This window comes from Alosa alosa, chromosome 9, assembly GCF_017589495.1.
Source record: "Alosa alosa isolate M-15738 ecotype Scorff River chromosome 9, AALO_Geno_1.1, whole genome shotgun sequence".
Lineage (NCBI taxonomy): Eukaryota > Metazoa > Chordata > Actinopteri > Clupeiformes > Clupeidae > Alosa > Alosa alosa.
Window position 1 is genome coordinate 19,297,597 of NC_063197.1, and position 19,304 is coordinate 19,316,900.

Consider the following 19,304-nt stretch of genomic DNA (forward strand, 5'->3'; position numbering starts at 1 on the left):
AAGTTTTGTGTACCCCGGTCTTTCAGTGTCCCGGAATCATTGACGGAAATTTGGGCATGCGAAAAAAAAAAAAAAAAAAAAAAAAAAAAATCTGACTAAACCTATATGACCGCCGCTTCGCTGCGCGGCGGTCATAATTAGAATGGTTGAATTTTAAAATCGTGGATTCTAAAATCAGCTGTCCACACAACCATGTCTCTCCATGCTTCCTGCTGCTTGTATTGAGCCTCTTTCAAATCACTGCTGCTTGAAATGTGAATTTCTGTAACTTCCCCCTCTCCTGCCAAGAATGCACAAACTGCAGCCCAGTCAAGTCTTTTATTAAATTCCTTCAAAGATGTGTACATGGTAGAAGTGAGAAGATGACTTCCACACCAGTGCTATCCCTCTGCTGAATTAGCTACTTTTCCTTCACTGATTGTCCCACTCCGACCAATTACCCATCCTCTCAGAGGTCCTGATGCAGCAGTAACATCAGTCTGAGGAACACTGGCCCACATCTGCAGTGATGTGTTAAAAACAAGCCAGGCCACTTTCTCCAGGCTGCTTGGCAGTGGCAGATGGATTCAGTTAATAACACACGCAGGTGCATATGTTCACCATTAGATGTCACTTTTGAGACAACAAAAAAGAATGAAAGCAAGCACTTTTTTTCTCAAGCCATGAAACATTGCTAAAACACCAGGTGCCTGGCCCCAAGCATTTAAAGCAGGCCACAGCTGTACTGCAAACACAGTGCTATTCCATCTCTCAAATGTAACACTAGGCCTCCCACTCAGTGGGGGGGAATGCTTGAATGCTGAATTAGTGATTGTGATTATATCACAAATCATCAAATATGTTTATAAATAAACAGTGTGTGTATGTGTGTGTCGGTAGAGCCTCTGAGCTATATGCTTCCACAGGAAAGCGAAATGCAAGATGGAGTTGTCAGTGTCAGCCTTTGTTGATGTGTAAATGCAGTTTCTGCCATCTTGTGGTTTATTAATGATAATACATTTGAAGAAGATTTACCCAGAAGGAATGGAAAAAAAAGTATTTCAAAGAAAAGTATGTCTGGTGAAACAGAAGCACTGAGACCTGTTTTTCCACCAAGAGCAGAAAATCATAACAATATTGTTGTGCTTTTGTATAGCAGTGTACTGGTGCCTAACACAAGCCTGTGTAAAGGGGTCTTCTCCATTGCTTTCCATTTCTTGCATTATACACATGCTTCATGGAGTACATTTTTGAACCAATAGTGACATTCAGTTGGTCATCAGTTCTGTCCATGTTCACTACATACATAAACTCGGGGAAGGACATGTGGATCAAGTCCGTCCACGTAAAAACTCTGGACTCCTTGTCCCGTACCATTTCGTTCTGTCCCGTCACAGCATGTGAGAGAGAATCATAGTGGCCAGGGCGCACAGGCATACCCCTGCTACCGTGATGACCGCGTCAATGCCCTCCTGCAGCTCCCGCACCCGCCGATTCTGGTGCGGCGGCGGCGACACACCTGGCTGCGCCGACCGGTCTGATGGATTGACTCGGAGGGATCCCATTTCTCTTCGAGATGCGCCATCCATTTCATCCCTCGGCTGCCTGTCAGCCGGACGGACAGGTGCTGAATCCTCTGACCCGGCTAATGCGCCGTCACGTTGCCAGGCGGATACGGCCTCGCCGCCACGCCCTGGGGACACATACCGGAGGGAAATAGTCTTCACACATGGCTGACTGCCTGGCTATCCATCTAATCAACTCCGCAGCTCATTATACCACTGTGTCTTATTACCTTTGCCTTTTACTAGATGTGTGTGTATATGTGTGTGTGTGTGTGTGTGTGCGTGTCTGTGTGCGTGTGTGTGTGTGTGTGTGTGTGTGTGCGTGTGCGTGCGTGTGTGTGTGACTGTGTGTGTGTGTGTGTGTGTGTCTATTGATTTTTTATTTAATAGGGGAGACCGAACATAACAAACTTTTGAAACTGCGTGATTGGTCTTTGCGTGCCATCTTCTGCTTATTAAAAATGCATTACACTCTAGCCTGTGCTAGTCTATTTTTCCACAACAATAGTTTAGCTCGATCCTTGCCTTTACAGTATTTCTCAACCAGACACAGACAAAAAAACGCTAAGTGAGGTTGTCAGAGGAAGTAGTGTTCATAGTGTCTGAGTTTAGTGTAATACTAAAGACATTAAAGAAATCTCCCATACGGTATAATGGTAAACCGCGATAAAAATGTTGATATCATATCATAATTATCATGGTTGATTGTGGAAACCGTGTGTTTAATCCCTCCCAGCTTCATCCGAGCCTGCTTTTGACATACAGTAGGCCTGGTACAATGAAACAAAACTGGTACTGATTCTGTTGTCTAATTGATGGTTTTAACTGGGATTCGGATTAGGCTACACCTGATTTTAAAAGGCGGAACGTTTTCACCACAAAACGTGCACTGTATCATGTAGCCACTCTGCGTCTTTTCTATGTTCGCGTCCACATTAAATCCATTCCTCTCATGTCATCAGGAGAATACAGTAGTCTTAAGTTTTATTTCGAACATTTACTTTGGTCTCACTCATTGGATCCAAATAACAGAAATAGCAAACTCCAAGCCATGGTAGGGTAAGTTAAGCTATAAGCATATAGCCAATTAAACATGACCAAGGAAAAAGTGAACGGGACACTTTTCAGCTTTCTGAACATATTTTGAAAAATACCGCGATAATACCGAAAACCGTGATAATTTTGGTCACTATAACAGTGAGGTTCAATTTTCACACCGTTACATCCCTAGTTACAACATACAATATACATTGTATTAATTGTGCATTAAATGTCATTTGCCATTTTGGAAAAAAAACACTTTATGTTTTCTTTCCCATTCTTTTTACCAAGTGCCATTTCAGCTAATTTGGCAAATTCAATCAGTTCTACATGAGGTGTCATTATTGTTAGGAGACTTGGGACTCACCTAATGTAATCTGCACAATAACATAAGCCAGAACAATGAGAAAACCTCCGAGCATTCCATACGCCTGGAGACACAACAAAATGCAACACACAAAAGACAAAAGACAAAAAAGGAGCAGATTTGAACATTCAAGTCACAGCATTCACAATCTGAAACTAATGACATAAGCCACATAAAGACCAGACATAAATATGAAACTTCCACCTGGTCTACTGTGCACATTACGCATATAGTGTATATACATTTTAGTAGAATTCTTATTGATCTTACCAATTAAACTTCATCTATACGAATGTAGACATGGATGGATTTAATGGATTCAAAGCCTGTACTGTACTGTTTGCATGCAGTCTCAGTGTAGTCCCTATTGTGGGTGTATTTGTAAGGGGGTAAGATGAGGATTCGTGGCGTGTGTTTATCTTGTTTGCATAGGCTGGCCTACCATTGCTAACTGCAGTGTGTCCTGGGTGAAGTCCCTCCAGGCTGTTTGGATGTTGACTCTTAATAAGGCCAGAGCGCATGGGTTTAAAGTGTCTCCCTCCCACTCCTCTGCAATCTCCACACATCTGATGGAAACATTTTGCTTTGCTTATATAGATATCCAAACGTGTGTGTATTTACAGTCATTTTACTGTAAAACACAGCATTTTACTGTAGAATTGTTACCACGCTGCACCATAATCCAACATTCAAACAGAGGGAAAATGTGACACACGCGAGTGTACATCAAATACCTTTGCAGTAGACGCTGCACAATGGCACTGTTATCGCCTCTCTTCTCAGCGGCAGCCCCCATGTTGTTTAGAATGCTCTGGGGGATATCTTGTCCTTCCTCTATCAAAACTGCCAAGTTGTATATCCCCTGGGGCAACACAATGAACTACTTTTTTAACCCATATAGTGTTGGAGGCCTCTAGTCAAACAACATGAAAAAGACCTCATTCTGACAACTTATACAGAAATCGCATGCATAAGCGTTAATAATTAACGTGTTATTATTACTGATTTATACGATAACATGCGTACAGCTTTGCAGAGAAAGTTCAGATGTGTAAACACGTTACCTGAGGACTGCCAGCTAACGCAGCTCTGCTGTACATCTCCATGGCCAGAGACATACCATCCGTCACTACGTCGTGGTGTTGAATGTATAGGTCACCCATCTTTAACAGGCCTGCATTGGGTAATGGTGTATGTGTGAGTGTGTGTGTGTGTGTGTGTGTGTGTGTGTGTGTGTGTGTGTGTGTGTTTAGTTTATTTGTTTGTTTGGGGCAAGAGACAGAGTAAACAGATAAAAAACAGAAAAGAAGAAAGAAATAATCATCTATATTCGTTCCATACGCCTTAAAGTCTGAGACATACAGGCCACATACATCCTTCCTTCACATTGGCACAGCTGCGATATTGCACAAAACAGAGGCCTACCGGAGTAGTGTGGGGCATGGTTACAGATGGAGTGGTTGTAATATCGATAATGACACACACTGCTGTGGTTCAGCTCCTGTTGCATGGAGATAGGAAACATATTACAGTTTTTTTCAGTCGCTAACAAGCGTTTGTCCAACCAGTTGTCAAATTTTCAAAACTCTAAATACAACCAGCACAGCATCGGTCTTTTGTGGCCATACCATTCACACATTTCATGTCATTTTCACACAATATGCAGTCAGTGAACACATTTCCACAATGCTTACATTTTCTTAATAGACAAGCTATACCTCCCAACAAAATTATGGATTGTTCTTGCAGTATTTACGAATGTTACTGTAACACACAACATCCCACAATAGCAAAAACAATATTACACAGTATAAACACCTCTGCTTCTGCAATGATATCAGTTCAAAAACAATATATCTCAGCTGATAATAAATAAACAATTGAATAACTGACACACAACTGATTTATGTTGGGTAAATTGGGCCAACCACAGCTGATTCCAGTCTGGGTTAGACTCAGTGACAGGGGTTGTTTTTTTCTATTACATTGGCACTTATACAGTAAAAGGAGGACTTTGAGGAGTGATGTTTTTAGAAACAGAAACAGGAAAGGAAACACAGAAAACATACTGTAAACAGTATTTCTATTGTAACTCCTGTAGTAAACAGTAAAGGAAAAAAAAACTGATTTGCTTTTTACTGGAATGCTTTTGAATGTGAACATAACATGTGGACATACAGTTCCCAACCAAGAAATTTAGTGTACAAATTGCATGCAAATACCTGTAAAACTGAAACATAAAAGTCTATGCAGTTTTTGTAATGTCAACAATAGCCAGTACTTTGAAACCTGGTGTACTTTGATTGACTGCATGTACCTTGTGAAGTGAAAACAGAATAATTTCATTTTGAGTCATATTTCCAGTGTTTTGGTAAAGTTAGTGTGTGCAGAGAAAGATGTGTTAGTAATATATTTAACAAAATATATATTATTTAATTAAATATATTATTAGTAATATATTTAACAAAAATTATCCATTTGGCCAGTTGTGTTTTGTAGGTATGGGTATGAGCTTGTTAGCGATTGAAAAAAAACTGTAAGACAACCAAGCTCTGTATATGTGTATATGGTGTGTGTATATGTGTATGTGTAGGTCACTGTGTGTGTGTGTGTGTGTGCGCGTGTGTGTGTGTATATGTGTATGTGTACTGTAGGTCAGTGTGTGTGTGTATGTGTGTGTGAGAGAGAGAAAGAACCACAGGAAGCCATCATGCAGTGCCGGACGCCTCTGACAACTGACCTCACACAGATGGGCAGCGTTGTTCTGCGCCACTCCCAGGCCCGTCTCAGCGAGCATGATGTACCTTACCAGTGCCTCATCCCTGGAGCGCCAGACAAAACACACACACACACACACACACACACACACACACACAAAACAAATTGGTGGTCAGTGACTGCACAGTTGCGAGGTTTGTCCAGTCTCCTCTCTCTCTCTCTCTCTATTTTCTCTCCATTCTGGACATACACTGTATCACGCAGACATACGGATTATTTGGAGAGCAAATGGTGGAGGCAATTAAAAACAGGATTTGAGATGAAAGGCGAGGAGAGAGGCCGTCCCTCACCAGGCACCCTGGAGATAGGCTTGGAGGGCTTCCCTGTTGGCGTATCCCAGGTGTCCGTTCTGCTCGCTGATCCTCTTCAGCAGGCTGGGTGACCAGAGGAAATTAATGGTTAGTGAGGCGTGACCGACCGACCGACCGACCGACCGTCCGTCCGTCCCCGGCAGACGGGCGCCAGAGCAGCCGGCGCACCCGGGAGAGGAGAAAGCAACGGACGAGAAAGTGCCGAAAGGGCCGGGGCGTACACGCCTCAGATCTACCCGCTAATGTGGTACAATATCAGAGGCACTTTAATGTGCTCAATATTTCATCCAAACCCATGCAATATTGATAGAGATCACCCAGGGCTAGCAAGGAAAAAACTGCGAGAGACTGCGACATGCGCCCATGGGAATTTAAAAAAAAACCCTCACATCGCAGCTTTTTCCGGGTCCCGTGTGACTCCGGGCAGGATCCCAATGCTGAGGTGGTGGGCCACTTCTAGAGCACCGTCCACGTGACCATAGTACGAGGAATTCAGGAAGCACTCGAATGCAGCAGTCTGTGGAAGTGGCCAAAGCACTAGCTTCAATCTACTACTCACACACCTGGCTAAGGTGAGATCAAACATGCTATAGGGTTGGGGTCACCTGGGACAGGTGCCCACCCTACATGTACGTACCTCATTCCGCACGGGGTGCCCCTGTAGGTGAAAGACTCCTATATTGAAGATGGCATTGCTGCTTCCATTTTGGGCCGCCTGCTGAAAGTACTTCAGAGCTCTCTTGGGTTCTTTCACGATGGTGCTGTAATACCATCCCAGCCCATTCAATGCCTCTGTGCTACCCTGGTGATCATATTAAAGCATAAGCAACATCATGGATAAATAAAATGTGTATTGAATGATGTGTATTGAATGAATGATGGTCCACTAAATATGAATGATGTCAGTTTAAATTGTGCATCAACCAACCCACCAACTCTCTTTCATCAACTCTCTCTCTCTCTCTCTCTCTCTCACACACACACACAGACACACACACACACACACACACACGCACACACCATGGCCGCAGCTTTCTCCATAAGTTGAAGTCCTATGGTTACATTCTTCTTCACACCTTGGCCCTGTGTACGTGAAATGATTAGTGGATTAGAAGATACTTTTAACTTTTCATCCATCTAGCATTTTATCCCCTTTCCACCCCTCTGTAGGCGTAGGCAGTAATATCTATGCCTCCCCTCTACTTCTATATATATTAAGAGACCACTGCACATTTTTCTGATGTCATCCTACGGTTGCTGAGTGACATTCGAATGAGTTGACGGTCATATTCAAATTTGCTGTGGTCTCTTCATTTTCAATATGACCGTCAACTCATTTGAATGACACTCAGCAACCGTAGGATGACATCAGAAAAATGTGCAGTGCATGTTTCTACATCTTTTATATTGTCTATATGTTTTCTTAAGAGTGGTGGGGGTCACTCACCTTGACTAGTAAGATGGAGTAGTCGAACATGGCTTTGGCATCAGTCATCTGCAAGGCGCTTCGGGCATACCACTTCACAGCAGTCGCCACGTCCTTAGACACACCATTCAATCCCCAAAAGAGAATGTTGGCCAGGTGTTTCTGTCAGAGAAGCGCAGGAATGCTGTTAAGCGTATGCACTCCAAGTGCAAATGGACTGCAGGCATAATGCAGATAGTACAGCTGCTACCTGTGCCTCGATGTCTCCCCTCTCAGCTTGAAGTTTGATGTACTGAACAACATCATCTGTCTCGCCCATCTGCGTATTCAGCTCCTCCTCGACACTGATGTGGATGGGGTCTGTTATGTATTGCTAGAAAGCAAATGACAGGAATATGTGAGTATACTACGAGACTGATGGATGAAGAGTGCAGTGTACTGGAAGAGGTAAGAAAGGCTTCAAACCGTCCCAAATGGTGCAACTTTGTACTTCTCTCAGCCTTAGATATGGTCTTCTGTCACTGAGTTTCTTTTAGGAGAAACTATTAGAAGCTTGATGTGAAACATGCTGAGTCAGTTGAAAAAGTTATGCAAAAAAAACCATACAAACTAACATAGGGTTGGATTAAAAGTGGAGTCAGCAATCCTGTCTGAAGTTGGCCATTTTGAAAGCAGCCAAGCAAATACATTCTTTCCTTAATCTCCCAAGAGCCTCTCCCTTCTATCTGTGCGCTGTCAGATTATCGACAGGCCGATCATTGTCCATACTGCTTCGATGATTCCTTGTCTTGACTGGCTGAATCTGAACAAACCACTGTATTTTCTCCCCTATTGTAAAGAACATGGGGAATTGGGGAATAGCCTATACAATACTGACAGCTGCCAGAATATTTTGCTTAACATAACAAAAATTGTTCCAAATGAGCATCACTGACTCAACTTTTAATGAAGAGATGGATTAATAAATTAACTGATGTATTCCATTCAGACACAAGCGCAGTGGCTAGGGCATTTCAGTTCCAGAGTGTTTGTGAAAATGTATATTCAAAGAGACAGGCAGCTGTTCAAGCTCCGGAGCCTGTAACATATGTAAAATAGCCACGACTGCTCTAGAGGACACATCAATGAGAAACTCACTGTACTGAAGAACTCATCTCCCTGTTTGCGTGAAGAGGCTCTTTTGTTGCATGAAGAGAACCAGACTTCCATTAAAAAGCATTGATCAGACAGACACAAGAATGTGAATAGTATCTCTCTTTTATGTACTTGTGATAGATATATCTCACCTGGGAATCTTCGATTTGGTCTTTGTCAATACTGGTCTGCCTTCCTATGTTTGCATAGTAATTGTATGCCATGGCGTGGTCCCTGGAGAAGCCGTCGAGGCCATACATGTGCTTGTAGCCCAGGTGTAGGAGGGCCAGGCGATTGTCTGCTGCGGCTCCTATCAAACTGTACAAATGACCCTGACAAAAGAAGGCGCTTGTGAGCGAACAGCTGACAGAGTAATCATAGAGACTGAAGCCAAATGCAACCAGGAGATTGACAAGGTAATACCAGAGTGTGTCTCAATACAGTGCGGGGTCACAGTGACATTAGTCATCAACCAAAGAGCATAAAATCATCTAGAATACAGAAACACATCTCACTCTTTCACTCTCCATACCTCCCTCCCTTTCTCCTTCTCTCTCGCTCAAACACCCACACACTCACACTCACACACACACACACACACACACACACACACACACACATCACATCACATCATCCAGACAGCTTTGAACCATCTGAAAAGATACAGTAACACTGGCACCAGCTATAACAACCAGAAGGCTGAAAGGACAGGAGTTCTTTTCAACTGTGTACCTGCTGAAGGTCCTCGGGGACCCCAAAGCTAGCCAGATGAACTGCAGCCAGCAGCAGCGAGGCCTGGTGCTGTCCGAGGCAAGAGGACACCTTGAGCAGAGCCACGGGTGAGAGCGTAGGCCCTGGTCCAGCTACAGGTTCCCCTTTGGCTATTCTGCTCACCACATCTTCAAAGAACCAGCTGCCGAGGCGCCTAGCTGCCGAGCTGCTCCACTCCCCTTGAGATATATATACCATAATTCCCTGTCAGCGTTAGAATGCTTTCATGGATGCATGTATATGTATTATGTATAGTGCATGCAATCACACTTATGGATTAAATGCACTAATGCCATAGTAGTTTATTCAGGTACCTGACTTGAGGGCTTCTTGAGTCTCTATCAGCTTGAATACAGTCTGGTATTTCTTCTGCAAGTCCCAGTTTAGCATCTGAGCACAAGTCACCTGTCCATATCTTCTCATTTGAACTACATAGTATGAGTGACATTTATCTAAAAAAAAACACATAAAATATCAATAATGACATTGCCATGCACTACAAGTGCTCACTGCAGGGAAATTAATCTTTAAAATATATCGAAGAAATGAAGGGGATGTATTTTTTTTTTTCTTTGAAAAGCAACTAATTACCTTGCAAGGAGATTTCTCTATGATGTCTTAGCTCGTCAATGAACCCCGCGATCACCAGTTTCATCTCCTCACACTCCCAGTGGGTCCTGTCTAAGGCCTCCAGTGTCTTTGAGGGAGACAGTGGGTTATTTACCTGCAACACAAACGTTAGTAAAGAGTGAGTAACAATGTCATCAAATTCAAATAATATTCTGATTACAAATTAATATGCTTACAATACAACATCCCATTAGTTGGCATAACTTACTTCATGTGCAATTACTGGCTAATTAAATGGACACATGGGATGCACAATGGGGTGCTCACCTTTTCTGTGCCGAGACGATAATACCGTACTGGTCCAACATAGCCATGGAAGCCATCCATGTATCTGCTCCCTCCAATGACTAAGTAGCCCGATGTGTCATTGCACAGAATGTCCTCGTGAAAGCTGTCACATGCCACATCAACATGTTAATCTCACACCACTTCAGTTAATTAAAGAAGAGACGTAATGAAAGTAGTGACATGCACTTTTTTGCAATACCTACTTAAAAGCATGCACTACATCAACCTTTTCTTCAGAGGTTGTTTCATAATTTACTTGAAGGTTCACCTTGAAAGGAAAACATCATATATTTATTACATGCGATGCAAAAAATATTACCTGTGACATCAGCTGAAACCATTAAAGTTACACAAAGAAGAAGCAAGACAAGAGAGAACAAGGGACACTCAGAGGAATAGAACTTTTCAACTGAGTAAGTATCTGAGGCTTATGGTTGAGGAATTCTAAAGGAGGAGACAGGTAAAATAAATGCTATTAATTAGCAAAGGCAGACCGGGTCTGGACTCTGGACAGGTGTGATTTTATGGGCTTTAATTGGGTTCACTGTGGCTAGAAATTGAGTTGGAATTAACACAGGCACCCCTTTAATGAGAAAAAGGTTCCAGGGCATTGGCTTAGATGGAGTACCTGGGAATATTGAACATAGCAGTCCAAACGAATCCATGTCTGGATAGGCAGGGCAGTGTAAGATGTGAAGGCTCGCTCGACTCTTGAAGCTAGTCGCACCTGAATCACTATATCTCCTTCATAATACATTACAAAAAATACTACTGTCAGCATGCAGGGATCCATTACAAGCACATAACTTCAAATCTTGTTGAAAAATCTTGTACAAGAAGTAGGGTTATGAATGCATCTTTTGAATTTACATACATGCAGATACACACACAAACACACACACACACATACACATGCATTTACACATGAACACACATGTATAGTCTGTAAAATGAAGTAACACAAATTACCAATTCTGATTACACCAGTTTGGTGGCCTGTACCTGTGTTTGTCAGCAGGATAAGGGGTGTGCCATAGTCTCTCCGCTCATTAACATGCTTAATGATCCCACAACGCATACCTCTACACCAGTTCAACAGGTAGATCCACATTGAGATGGCCATTCTACAAGCAGGGAAAGACAAGCATGTGAATATCTGTTTGGGCTGGCTATCCCCCCAGGCACACTACCCAAGCCACCCCAACACTGCATTCCACCGAGGCCAGACCTATCACTAACGTCACACAGAAAACAAACTAATGGGACCATTGGACCAAAATGAATAAATAAAGTGTAGGATTTTTTTTAACCGGAGGCAAGGATACTGCATGATGCAATTCCATTATGACCTGGATAAACTGGGTGTGACAGAAGTCATCACATTCTGTAAAGGTTTATCTAATGTTGCAATGACATTATATAGCCTATATACTGAAACAACCAATAGGATAGAAAGATTTGTTGTTTTAGGGCTATAGTCCTTGAGACTTCCATCAGTGTGGCGTGATAATATGGGTTTCCATATCAAATCCTAAAGGAAGTTAAGATGAGCATAGCTAAAGGAAGTCAAACAGACTGTGTGAGTTAGTATTCTGCAGGGCAACCCCATTGGGGGTATGGCTCTGTGCTGTACAGAACTGTCTGGCTGCCCTCCAATGAGAGAGCTTTGCATGAGGGACTGAAAGACACTCTCGGTGTTACTGTGCAAGTTTGTGTTGAAGAAGTCCTGTGCAAATGAATAGAGTGCAGATTGAAGCCGTTTAAAAGACAGACCTTGGATGTTCCATGTTTTGACGCCGAGCCGTCTCAAGCTCCCTGTTAACGAATGGCTGGAAGGTGCGGATGACCCCGTAATTTTCTCCAGTGCTCGCCATGGGGAACTGCATCAGATCCACAATATCTGTAATCATTGTGTGCAAAAAAAAAAAAAAGATTGACAATTAATCACACCTCAAACACCTCAAATACTGTAGCAACCCAATGAAATTGGGGAAATAAACCAGAATGGCACCTGACTCATAGGGAGTGTCCTGCCGGTGAATTCTGCCCCTAGTCAGCAGCCGCATTAATTCAGCCCCCCATGATGTGCACACTGTGTGTGGTGAAGCTGGACGTTCGGCAGGCGGAACCGTGCGGAGAAGCTTAGAAGTGTGTGCCAGGGAGCCGTGATAGTCCTCATCCCCAGGGCGGGTCTCCATGGCATGTGTGGCAATGTGGGCCAGCCAAGCTCTTATCATCACCTCATGGCCGTCTATGGAGTGCCTGCGGGAAAAATCCTGCTTATATATGATGGCAGCGGGGAACTTCAGCGGCACCATTCGGACCCTGGGGTAGCCCAGGTTTTTGACACTGGTCCATGTCCTTCTGAAGACCAGCTGCTCAATCTTGTGCGGGGAGGTGAGCACGACCTCCAGGTTGACCTTGCATGCTCTGGGGCACTGGTAGCGGACACGTGCCGTAGTATTGCCTCCTGTCACCACCTCAGGTACTGAGTCCAACTGCACAAAGTAGATGCCGTCCACATCCTCTGCTTGATCGGGTGTAATGGGTGACAGGAACTCACAGTGAATCTTTAAAGAACAGAAACAAACCAAGGAAAGCTGATAAAAGTGCTGTTTGAAGGGCTGTTTCAGTTCAACAGCAATACATTTGTCCATGATATATGGCACAGTAAAATTTGATATAGCCCTACTATGACACACAGTGAAGGTCTCTTGTTACATAAAAAAAAAGACTTTACACATTTACAACTGCTGCCTTTTTACACTGGACCAATTACCAAAATGTGTATTAGGTATTTTGTGTGAATATTCCTTCTTTCCAGGAGGCTGCCATATCCATTTATGCACCTTAGCCATGTGCCTTTCACATACTCTATCATTCCTGGTAGTCTGGTGTCAGTCTAAGTGAAGACATCACCATTCTGCAACATTGTAGAAATGTTAACTTTTATAAAAGGATCTGTTATGTTCATTCACACATTATATTGCAGTAACACTGGCATACAATGTATCTTCCTCTGTTTTCTTGAGATCATTCGCTACCCGGAAATAACTCACAAAAATGAATTGCAAATGAAATGTTGCTGATCCCATATGAAACATGGCACCATGTCAAGAAAGATTAATGCGTGTTTGAAAATAGTTTGATATCTTACCAAAGATAGATGCGTCGTGAAGCTGATGATCAGGCATAAACTTTCTAAAACTTTCATTTTGAGTTTAGTTTGTTTTAGTTCAGTTTCCTCAGATGTCACAATACCGTGTTACCGATGTAGACTAGCATAATCTCTACAACCCTTGAGCCCACCAAATCTGTAAGACTATAAAATACGTGCAGAAGAATTTAATTTCCGAATAACTTGACATTTACTGAGGCATTTAATCAGATTCTCTGGTCTACATTATTGGTGGGAGCATACCATACGCGCTCTCTCCCGTCGGAACGTGGCAGGTGTCCGCGACACAGCTGTCACCTGTGTGGTTCTACTGCCTAAGCCAAAGTAGCCTTTGTGACAACAGCTCAGGCAACTGAGTCCGTTTGAAAACCATTTCAGCACGCTAGCATTTTAGAAGAAAAAAACAATTAAGATGTTATGTGCCCCTAGTTTGAAATAGAAAGGTCATATGCGCATGTAAGGACGCGCATATAAGCCTTGTCCAGGGAAAAAGGCGGAAGGAATAGGCTGTGAGCATCAGCGTTTGTTTATGCTTACTGTATGGAGTCTTTCTTCGCTTCACTGAAATACCATTCTCTAGCCAGTTTTATCTTTCACAATATGGGGTAGGATAATGTTACATGGTCATGGAACTCTCTGGAAAACACAATATATAAACAGGATTTTTCACACTAAGCCTGCAGTGCGTGGGCTATCTGTAGCCTACCACCAGATTGTAGACTGTGTTAAAATAAAACATGTACAATCAAACACGATAGACCGATAGAAACAAATCGTTTTTGGCAACATTCGCAGTTCGAAGAAAAGGGTTTGCTTGTTCAATTTGGACTGAAATGTCTTGACTTGCTCAGGGCACCCATACTAATTAACCAAATTTTGTTCATTAAATCAAAAGGTCTCTCAGAGGTGACATCACACTGCTGGCTGTTTACAGTGTATTGCTAAAATGTAATTATAGCCCAGGGTTAGTTATCATTTTGTGCCTGTGATAGATTTGTTTTATAATTGATGGCGTTACAGGAGGTTTGTGGCTTCAACGATGTCTCTTATCTCTACCCTGAACGGAATATTCCATCTTCAGCCTCTTTGGAAGACGACATCTTATTCCACAAAGGGAAGAATGCAGACATAGGTTTCTATTCTGGCAGCAGTGGGATTCCTCTGGAGCTTTATATACCAGTGGCTGAATACCTAAGGCAGAGCCCACTACAGTTTGGCCAAGCAAGGCCAAATGTTACGCCTCAGCCTACAGCCCGACCTGAGCACTGTTCGTTACCTTTATTTCCTTTCCCTACAGCCATCCCCTTATCAAACTCTTCGTCCATTCCGCTACCTTTCCAGCTGTCTCATGGTACCACTACCCTGGCCTTCCAGTTCCAGGGTGGCGTCATCGCTGCCGCAGACACGCGTTCCAGTTGCTCTGGCCTCGTGGCATGCCCGGCCTCGCAAAAGATTCTGCCCATCCACTCTCACCTCGTGGGCACCACCTCGGGCACTTCGGCTGACTGTGCCCTGTGGAAGCGCATCCTCGCCCGTGAGCTGCGTCTCTACCAGCTGCGCCATCGTCGGAGACTGTCCACAGGCGGTGCTGCCAAACTTCTGTCTCACATGCTGCACCCATTCAAGGGCACAGAGCTGTGTGTGGCGGCAACTCTCTGTGGTTGGGATTGTGGGAACAAGACAGACGAGGATTGTACAATATTCTGCCAGCCAGTGGAAAATAATCAGCAGGAAACAATGGAAGTGAATGCTGTAAACTTGCAGCAGAAGCTGTCTGGTCCCAGATTGTTTTATGTATGCAGTGATGGCACTCGCCTACAGGGAGAGCTGTTTTCTGTGGGATCTGGCTCACCTTATGCCTACTCTATCCTGGACAGAGATGTGTGCTGGGAGATGAGTGTGGATAAGGCAGTGGCTCTGGCAAGAGAGGCAGTGTACAGGGCCACACATAGAGATGCCTACTCGGGCAACAATGTCGACCTCTATCATATCACTGCCAGTGGCTGGAAACGGAGAGACAGGGAGGAGTTGAAGGAGGAGTATTATAGGGAAAAGGCCCGTGAGAGAGAGATGGCTGAAAGGATAAGAAAAAGTGAGGAAGCAGACGGAAGTTCATAGTGGTAGGCTAGACCAGTGGTTCTCAAACTTTGTCTGTCATTCCCCACTTTGGAGGTGGGTAATTTTCAAACCCCACTGGACCTCATCAACACGGCAAAATTGTATCTATGATCTTCCTTCCTTGTCAAAAAGAGAGGCATTATTAAAGTTAGGGACAAAACAAAAAAACAATTTCTTCCCGTTCATCGTGCCCCCGTCATGTCTCTATTCCCCAATAGTGGGGCCCACCCCACACTTTGAGAACCACTGGGCTAGACTGTCAAAATTAGATAGGCTAGATAAATAATGTTTAATACAATTAGGGTATTTAGATGCCTAGCCTAAATATTATTTTATATATACTATTTTATTTATTTATTGATGGGGTCTATTTATGTGGATGTTCAGTAAAGATCATGTAAAGCTTTCGTAGTAGGCCTAACAAGTGGGCTGAGATCATAGGCTGGGATGCGACCATAAATTGCGAAGGTGAATAATGCCAAAGCTGTCGGATGACGTATTTCCGTAATCGGCGAAATGTTTGGAAAAACAGCGGAAGTGGATGACTAGCCACAAACTTGACTGCTAAATACAATGGCACTTGCAGATATACTCCATGGTGATTCAATACATTTTCAAAGACCACATGGTCTAAGTTTTAGTTTTGGTCAAAATGACATCGGCTTTAGATCGGAGTTCGGAGATGGAAACAATTTTGCATTGAAAGCTTCTTTAGGCGGCGGTTGTGACGACGGAGTGGAGAAAAAGATAGAATTCCTTCATGGGACCACCACGTTAGCATTCAAAGTGAGTAGCAAACGATGGCCAGCTAACGTTAGCTTAACAACAGAGCTAGCGAGCTAGTTTACCTAAAATGGAGTTCTGCCAAGATTAACATTTTTGACCAAGCGCTAATATTTTCTTTGGTGATGTAAAAGCAATACATGTTGTATGTTTACTTAACGCTGGGTAGAGGGGCTGCTGCTTGCATCATATCTTGCGTGGCTAACATTAATATCAGCTAACGACAGCTAACGTACACTTTTGCTGTGTCATCGTTATATATTGTTGTTGATCCATCTTGCTAACTTAATAATGATTTTCCGAGTGGATATCCTTAACACGTGCATAGTGTCACTTACTCGTACAGAGTAAGCTTATAAATGAAAACAATTGCGTGTTATCAAATCTCGACAGTTAACGCTAGGCTAACGTTAACTGTGAGGCTTGTAAATGATCCAAAGACCGAGGCCTCCCAGTCCTCTAAACTTGACTTAATCCTGCTTTTATAAGTATCTCGGTGTTGTGGTTGACCGTATCCTGTTAACGTCATATTAGATCATTCGTGTTAAACAGTTCTGATTTCTGAGTGATGGATCTGGGGAAATGCGCATTTGGGGTGCTTGACTAAACTAACATTACAAAATTCCGCTCAGTTCCAGCATGGTGTCATCGTTGCTGTGGATTCTCGTGCGACGGCTGGCGCCTACATCGCCTCACAAACTGTGAAGAAGGTGATTGAGATTAACCCATACCTGTTGGGCACCATGGCCGGTGGAGCCGCCGACTGCAGCTTTTGGGAGCGTCTGCTGGCGAAACAGTGCCGCGTTTACGAGCTACGCAATAAGGAGCGCATCTCTGTGGCGGCAGCCTCCAAGCTGCTTGCCAACATGGTGTACCAGTATAAAGGCATGGGACTCAGCATGGGTACCATGGTGTGCGGATGGGACAAGACAGGGCCAGGTATGTGTGCCTTTTTCCCTTAATGATTATCCTGTTTGCACAGTGATACCCAGCTGTTTAATTGGCCACAACTTATTTAAGGTACTCACACCTGCGTTATGTCTCGGATAGATATATCTCACTGTTTGTGTCAGTAAACACGAAGATAATCTTTACATTACATTTAGCAGACACTTCTTGACTAATCTTAACTCAGGTGTAATGATCCAAATAATTATCCAAATAATTAATGATGTACAAGTTCACCTGTGTGTGCATTGAATTATGGCAGCAATATGGCCTCTTTTCCTCTAGAGGGAGCTCCATCTGTTTCTGTGAAGGCATAGCCTTAAACTGCTACAAGATGATTATCTTATTGAACAATCACCTCTCCATTTGCCCTTTCATCCCAACTTCCACACGTTTTTACCTCTATCCCTTTCCCATTCATCTTCCACGCCTTTGTCATGGTCTCTCATAACCCACCTTTTCTCTCTCCCTCCCTTTCTTAGGCTTGTACTATGTCGACTCTGAGGGGAACCGTGTGTGTGGTGACCTGTTTGCTGTGGGTTCGGGCTCCATGTATGCCTACGGGACGCTGGACAGCGGGCTGCGCCAAGACCTTACCGTAGACGAGGCCTGTGAGCTGGCACGCAGAGCGATCTACCAGGCCACCTACCGAGATGCCTACAGCGGAGGCCAAGTCAATCTGTACCACGTCCACAGTGAAGGCTGGACTCGGGTGTCTCAGGATGATGTGCTGAAGCTACACCAACATTACGCTGAAAACAATGCGTAGGTGCTGAACCAGAAAAGGCAGGAGAACAATACCTCTGATAGTATATGTCCAATCTCCCTGTTGCCCTCAAGGCATAGTTTTCATTGATTGGCTTTTGTTGTGTTACACAAATGCATTAATGGTTTTGTATGATGTTCTAAGATATTTGGAAATAAATGCCTTTGTTCTGATCTCATTTCATGTCTACATATTTCTTTGTGTCATAGTACATACATTTGTATTAGATGTGTAAACATTTCCATTTATTCATTAACAAAATGTTTGGAATGAATCATTTGTAAATCATATTTATTAGCTGAGAGAAAATGGTTGGTTTCATTTTCTAATAAAAAAAAAAAAAGGCATACCTGATGCACAAAAATAAATTTGCCCTGGTTGCATCCTTCCAGTGTTGAACCGCATCTCTGGCCTCATGTCTTCAGGCTTTCATTCCTGTGACTCACTCGCCCACCGAATTGTTATGGTTCCTTTCATAGACGTTTAGAACTAATTTGGCTTCCCTCCTGCGCGCCCCTAAGGTTGTTGCTTTAAAAAGAAAGCGGAGGAGAACCTGCTGGAATGTCTCCCCTGGGACATCCTATTTATCCCTGCACTTCCTGTGTGCATCTTTAGAAAAACACAGGATATAAGTGAATCTATCTCTTAACACTGTCCTCATTTTCTCTCTCCTCTCTGTGAAGCTTCATTGTCAGCATTTTTCCTCTTACCTCTTGTCACCAGCCACCTGGCAGCCAGGAGAAAGAATAGAGACAGAGGGAGGGGAAGTGAGATTGAAAGATACTGAACTGCAAACTAGGACACACCTAATAAATATGAGCTTCCATGGAAGCACACGTGCTAAAACTTGGGTGGCTTAAGGAGGGACAAGAAACAAATCCTGTAACACCACTGTAAAACTAATTTCCTTTGGTTGACGTTGCATGCGTGTGCCTTGCAGTAATACCGCCTCTGCCTCCCTCACTTATTAGACATGGAGGACTCTTCCAAGTCCCTGTCGTGTTAGTGGAACACGCTCTACAAATTAAGTGGTATCAGTAACTCAACCAGAATTCGACAAGCCCAGAGACAAAAAAATACAGTGCTTTGGTCTACTGATTGCGAAAGGAATTGGGGTAATTCTTTTGGTCGTAGCATCATAGTAAAAGGCAATTGTGAAAGGGCAAGGGGTAAGAAGTGCTATGCATGCAAGGAAGGGGGGGGGGAGTGCGTGTGTCTGTG

The 19,304-nt window shown here is 43.4% G+C and overlaps 2 protein-coding genes across 4 annotated transcripts; one reads left to right on the plus strand and one right to left on the minus strand.

Annotated features, from left to right (window-relative positions):
- Nucleotides 1-304: 304 nt before the first annotated feature.
- Nucleotides 305-15,090, minus strand: LOC125300225 (protein sel-1 homolog 3). 3 transcript variants are annotated; one of them, XM_048251955.1, is made up of 24 exons: nt 14,942-15,090; nt 12,302-12,860; nt 12,064-12,190; nt 11,293-11,414; nt 10,919-11,034; nt 10,494-10,558; nt 10,270-10,393; nt 9,964-10,096; nt 9,687-9,824; nt 9,334-9,551; nt 8,754-8,933; nt 7,718-7,840; nt 7,489-7,629; nt 7,062-7,124; nt 6,679-6,843; nt 6,431-6,558; nt 6,021-6,104; nt 5,693-5,774; nt 4,378-4,453; nt 4,017-4,126; nt 3,687-3,814; nt 3,395-3,518; nt 2,953-3,016; nt 305-1,672 (listed from the first exon to the last, which is right to left on the minus strand). In XM_048251955.1, exons 1-24 carry the CDS (start codon nt 15,029-15,031, stop codon nt 1,371-1,373), a joined length of 3,462 nt encoding a protein of 1,153 aa, XP_048107912.1. In that variant the 5' UTR covers nt 15,032-15,090; the 3' UTR covers nt 305-1,370. The 3 variants fall into 3 exon arrangements, with proteins under 3 accessions (XP_048107912.1, XP_048107913.1, XP_048107914.1); XM_048251956.1 differs by lacking the exon at nt 14,942-15,090 and adding an exon at nt 13,448-13,744; XM_048251957.1 differs by lacking the exon at nt 14,942-15,090 and having other exon boundaries at nt 12,307-12,392.
- Nucleotides 15,091-16,104: 1,014 nt separating this feature from the next.
- Nucleotides 16,105-18,261, plus strand: LOC125300226 (proteasome subunit beta type-5-like). The gene is made up of 3 exons (XM_048251958.1): nt 16,105-16,372; nt 17,002-17,308; nt 17,800-18,261. The coding sequence occupies exons 1-3, from the start codon at nt 16,160-16,162 to the stop codon at nt 18,084-18,086; spliced, it is 807 nt and encodes a 268-aa protein (XP_048107915.1). The 5' UTR covers nt 16,105-16,159; the 3' UTR covers nt 18,087-18,261.
- The last annotated feature ends 1,043 nt before the right edge of the window (nt 18,262-19,304 follow it).

Coding starts and splice junctions, on each gene's coding strand:
- LOC125300225 (XM_048251955.1), bottom strand. CDS start 15,031: ATGGCGCAGCTGGTAGAGACGCAGCTCACGGGCGAGGATGCGCTTCCA. Junction 7,630..7,717: donor GGGGAGACATCGAGGCACAG/GTAGCAGCTGTA, acceptor CTTCTCTGACAG/AAACACCTGGCCAACATTCT. Junction 4,454..5,692: donor ACGCTGCCCATCTGTGTGAG/GTCAGTTGTCAG, acceptor TCCATGCAACAG/GAGCTGAACCACAGCAGTGT.
- LOC125300226 (XM_048251958.1), top strand. CDS start 16,160: ATGGCACTTGCAGATATACTCCATGGTGATTCAATACATTTTCAAAGA. Junction 16,373..17,001: donor CCACCACGTTAGCATTCAAA/GTGAGTAGCAAA, acceptor AATTCCGCTCAG/TTCCAGCATGGTGTCATCGT. Junction 17,309..17,799: donor ATGGGACAAGACAGGGCCAG/GTATGTGTGCCT, acceptor TCCCTTTCTTAG/GCTTGTACTATGTCGACTCT.